This window comes from Eurypyga helias, unplaced genomic scaffold, assembly GCF_000690775.1.
Source record: "Eurypyga helias isolate BGI_N326 unplaced genomic scaffold, ASM69077v1 scaffold16656, whole genome shotgun sequence".
Taxonomy (NCBI): domain Eukaryota; kingdom Metazoa; phylum Chordata; class Aves; order Eurypygiformes; family Eurypygidae; genus Eurypyga; species Eurypyga helias.
Window position 1 is genome coordinate 51,003 of NW_010257484.1, and position 3,626 is coordinate 54,628.

General features: G+C 40.2%; 1 protein-coding gene across 1 annotated transcript in view; it reads right to left on the reverse strand.

The window, feature by feature from the left end:
- TERT (telomerase reverse transcriptase) overlaps positions 1-3,626 on the reverse strand; it is a gene marked incomplete at its 5' end in the record, with an annotated part of 32,614 nt that overhangs the window by 11,550 nt on the left and 17,438 nt on the right. The window contains one exon of the mRNA XM_010154040.1: positions 906-1,019. Coding sequence (XP_010152342.1) covers positions 906-1,019 — 114 coding nt within the window. The remainder of the gene's footprint in view (positions 1-905; positions 1,020-3,626) is intronic.

Consider the following 3,626-nt stretch of genomic DNA (forward strand, 5'->3'; position numbering starts at 1 on the left):
GGAAATGTTTAAAATTCTGAGACTTTCCATGACCTCATGAGCCTCCCAAGAAGGTACACCACACCGATGCGCTTCTCTGGAGTACCCTTACACACTTTTTTTTTTGGTTGTCTTTTTTAGGACAGAATTCACAGCAATGAAGGCAGACAAGCTTCAGGGGTTTCACCAATGTCTAGCTCTTGCCCAGAGACCTTAATCTGGGATTTAGCTGGGGATCAGTTCCTATGTAGGTGAAAGGGACCCTAAAGTTTTTATGGCTAATGTAAGTACAGCTTTTACCATGCTAGCTTTCCTAAGAAGCAAGCACAAGCAGGGCACAGACACTTAGAATAGGTACCAAGAGCCACACAGGGCTTCAAACAAGAAACAACATGCCTTGTAAAAAAATCTGCAGTAAAGCTGTGATCTTGATAAAATGTCAACATCTAGAGATGGTGAACTGGAAAGCCCTCAGGCAGAAGCCTGGAGTATCAGAAAACCTGTAACAAACATACCACCTTGTTTGAGGACAAATGACCACAAGTGTTGTGGGAATGAGTGTGGGAAACCACAAACTTCTTACAAGCAGCAGCTTGTCAGACGCTTTAAAGCATCCCTGAACACTGTGCTCTTTGTTAAGTCCACATCTGCCAACCACAGATCTGGGACAGCTGTTTTTCAGCACTTTTCCTCCCAATCTTACAACAAAGAGGAATTCCCCTACAAAAGAGCCACAGTGACACTGAAGCTGCAGAGATCTTTGTGTGCACCACACCTAATGGAGAGCTAGAAATCCTTGAAATCTAAAATTAAGCTTCAGAGAAAATGTCAGACATACACGGTACTGTATGTACTATAAACATATGCACACTATGTACATAGTAAACCCACATATATTAGGCATTGCGATAACAAAGTAGCCCTACCCATCCTGCTGTACTCCACAGAGCAATTTGTTTTCCATGTCTCCATAGCATAAGCTGCAAAGTAAGGTTGACAAAATGGAGCCCTGTGGAATTCCGCAGCACTGTACATAGTACCTAGTAAAGAACAAAAGGATAAAAAAAATATCCAAATATACAACAAGAAGATTGCAACAGCCATTAAACACCAACTTATTTTTTTCAAGTATAACATTTGTGTTTCAATAAGAAATATGCTACATGCTTGCTAGTTAGCCTTACTTAAATGTGTTGGTGCTTTCCTCTAGGAATCTACACATGGCTCCACAAGTTTTAAGCTAAACAGTGAAAAAACCCCCACTAATACAAATATTCCTTTCTTATTCAAAAACTCCATCAGATAACTGTCATTAAATGAAAGAAATTTTATAACTGATCTCAAACCACAGTGCTTCCTTCCTCCTTCAGCTGCAGAGCCACCCTTCATTTAAGCTTGGCAATTCTCTGTTACATCTGACACAGCATCAAAACAAGCGTTCCTGTACATAAAACTACACTGGAAAACATCTTTCAAACTATCGGGTTTTTTAATTATTATCCAAATAGCTCTTAGCAGGTTCCCACTAAAAATCCACATGTTGAAGTTCATACTGTACATCTACATCAGGAATTAAATTCAGGTGGATTCTGAGATGGAATACTTCCAACTGTTCTCAGAAACAGCAGACATCGACATTAAATTCTCACATAAATGTTCACCACTATCAAATCTTGCTAAGTCTTCTGGAAAAAAAGCATGCTCTTTCGGCAGCAGAAGTCTGAGTAAAAATGTTTAACTATGAGATAATTTAAATGGAGGCCTTTGCTCATAATTTATACTTATATAGCATGATCTGGCCAAAGAAAGTATTTTCTTGGGGTTTTGCTGGGGGGGAGGGGGGGGGCGGGGGGAGAGGAATGTGGTTGGAGTGTGTGTGAGGGGGGTGTTTCCACAAACAAATATCACTTTTGAGGATATTTCTGATGGCTTAGCCCAACAGAGCATGTGATCTGCTTTTAACCATCCCAGCTGTACTGTAAGTCGCATTTACTTCCCCATTTACCTGCTCAGGCATGAAGCTATCTTACTTCTGATGAGGAAAAACCACTACACCCTGTGAAATGCTAACCTTTATTACTTGTAATTCCACTCAACCTCCACCCAACCTCTTGAAAAGTTCACCGAAGTGGCCACTTGCCATTTTGCGAAAGAGTAAATCTTGATTTGTTTCTCATGGCTTTGAGGAATCCTTACGGCCACAGGGATGTTCATTAATACTTCCCCTGTCTTGTTACTTGTATAAACCCAGGAAGCCCACACACACATCTAGATGAGCTACCAAGGACACAGCTCCCCATTGCCTCATGGATTTTTCTGTGCTGGCAGCAACAGAACAAGCATGCCTCAGCAAACCCAAGGGAATTATTTTCACAACACCCCTTTGCAATAGTGAGATCTCAGATGTTCATTTTACAATTACTACGTGAATGGCTTAGTGAAACTGAAGAGAATGAAATTACACAACTGGACACCTGAGTCACACACTACATTCTAGCAGCGATCTTACCTGTATTTTGAGTCATCTGTGACTATTTTAGCAGTGATTTTACATTTTTCTATACTTTTGATAAGTATATCAAATGGTATTAAAAAATACCTTCTAGGTACCCAGCTCATCAATCAGCATTTTTCTCAAAACATCAAGTGAATGTTGACTAACGGTGATGGCTTCTTGAGAACCGTCAGTTAAAGAGTGCATTCATTTACTAAACTTAGTTTGGGGGTTTGTTGGGGTTGGATTGGTTTTGGTTTTTTTTTTGAACAAATGAGAATAAGCCACCCAAAAAGGGGAAGATTCATTCCAGGAAAACCTGTATTTTTTCAGCCAAGGTGTGACTGAATTTAAGGAAGTGTGAAGTTGTCTTTGTCTGGCTGTGCTTTCTTTAAAGCCATTAAACTTCTATTAAACACACTGATGTCAGTTAGGCCATACTAACAGCATGCCAAGTCAGCATTCTCATGAGACTGCCAAAGGGAGCGCAAGTACGAATCCTAGAAAAACCTATGAACGCTCTTCTATTTGCCTCCTTGAAAGCTTTTTTCCTCCTCCCTCAATCCTATGAGGTTACGTATTCTAAAATACAGGTATTTTTTCAAGAGCAAGCAGTTGTTCATTCTTCACTCTGAATTTACAAATAAAGATCATAGGAGTACTTTCTTTCTAGACATGGTACACATTTGCCACCTAGAGGCAAAATGTAAATACCAGACCAGCATTTCTAGTAACACAAGAAGAAATCTGCATTACCACGCTCTATAACATCTGATTCCTCACTTTGGAGTTGCCAGTAATCAATTCCTATTGCTACTGCCTTTTATTTTATACCACAATGTCGCAATAGTAAGGCCATGCAGAAAAGGTTTAATTTAGCAGTACAGGGATATGACTAACAAGGCTTTTGCACAGTTGCTTGGATGTCACCTTGCCTTTGTTCACCACTGTGGGATCCCAACATTTTGAAGTATTTTTCTTTTGAACTACATTTGCAGTTTTAAATGAAAAAGGCTACATATTTCTAGAATAATACATGCTGTCTATAGTTAACACAGTTCTCTGGCAGCCCAGAAAGCCAACCGTATCCTGGGCTGTATCAGGAGAAGTGTGGCCAGCAGGACGAGGGGGGGGATGCTTCCCCTCTACTCCG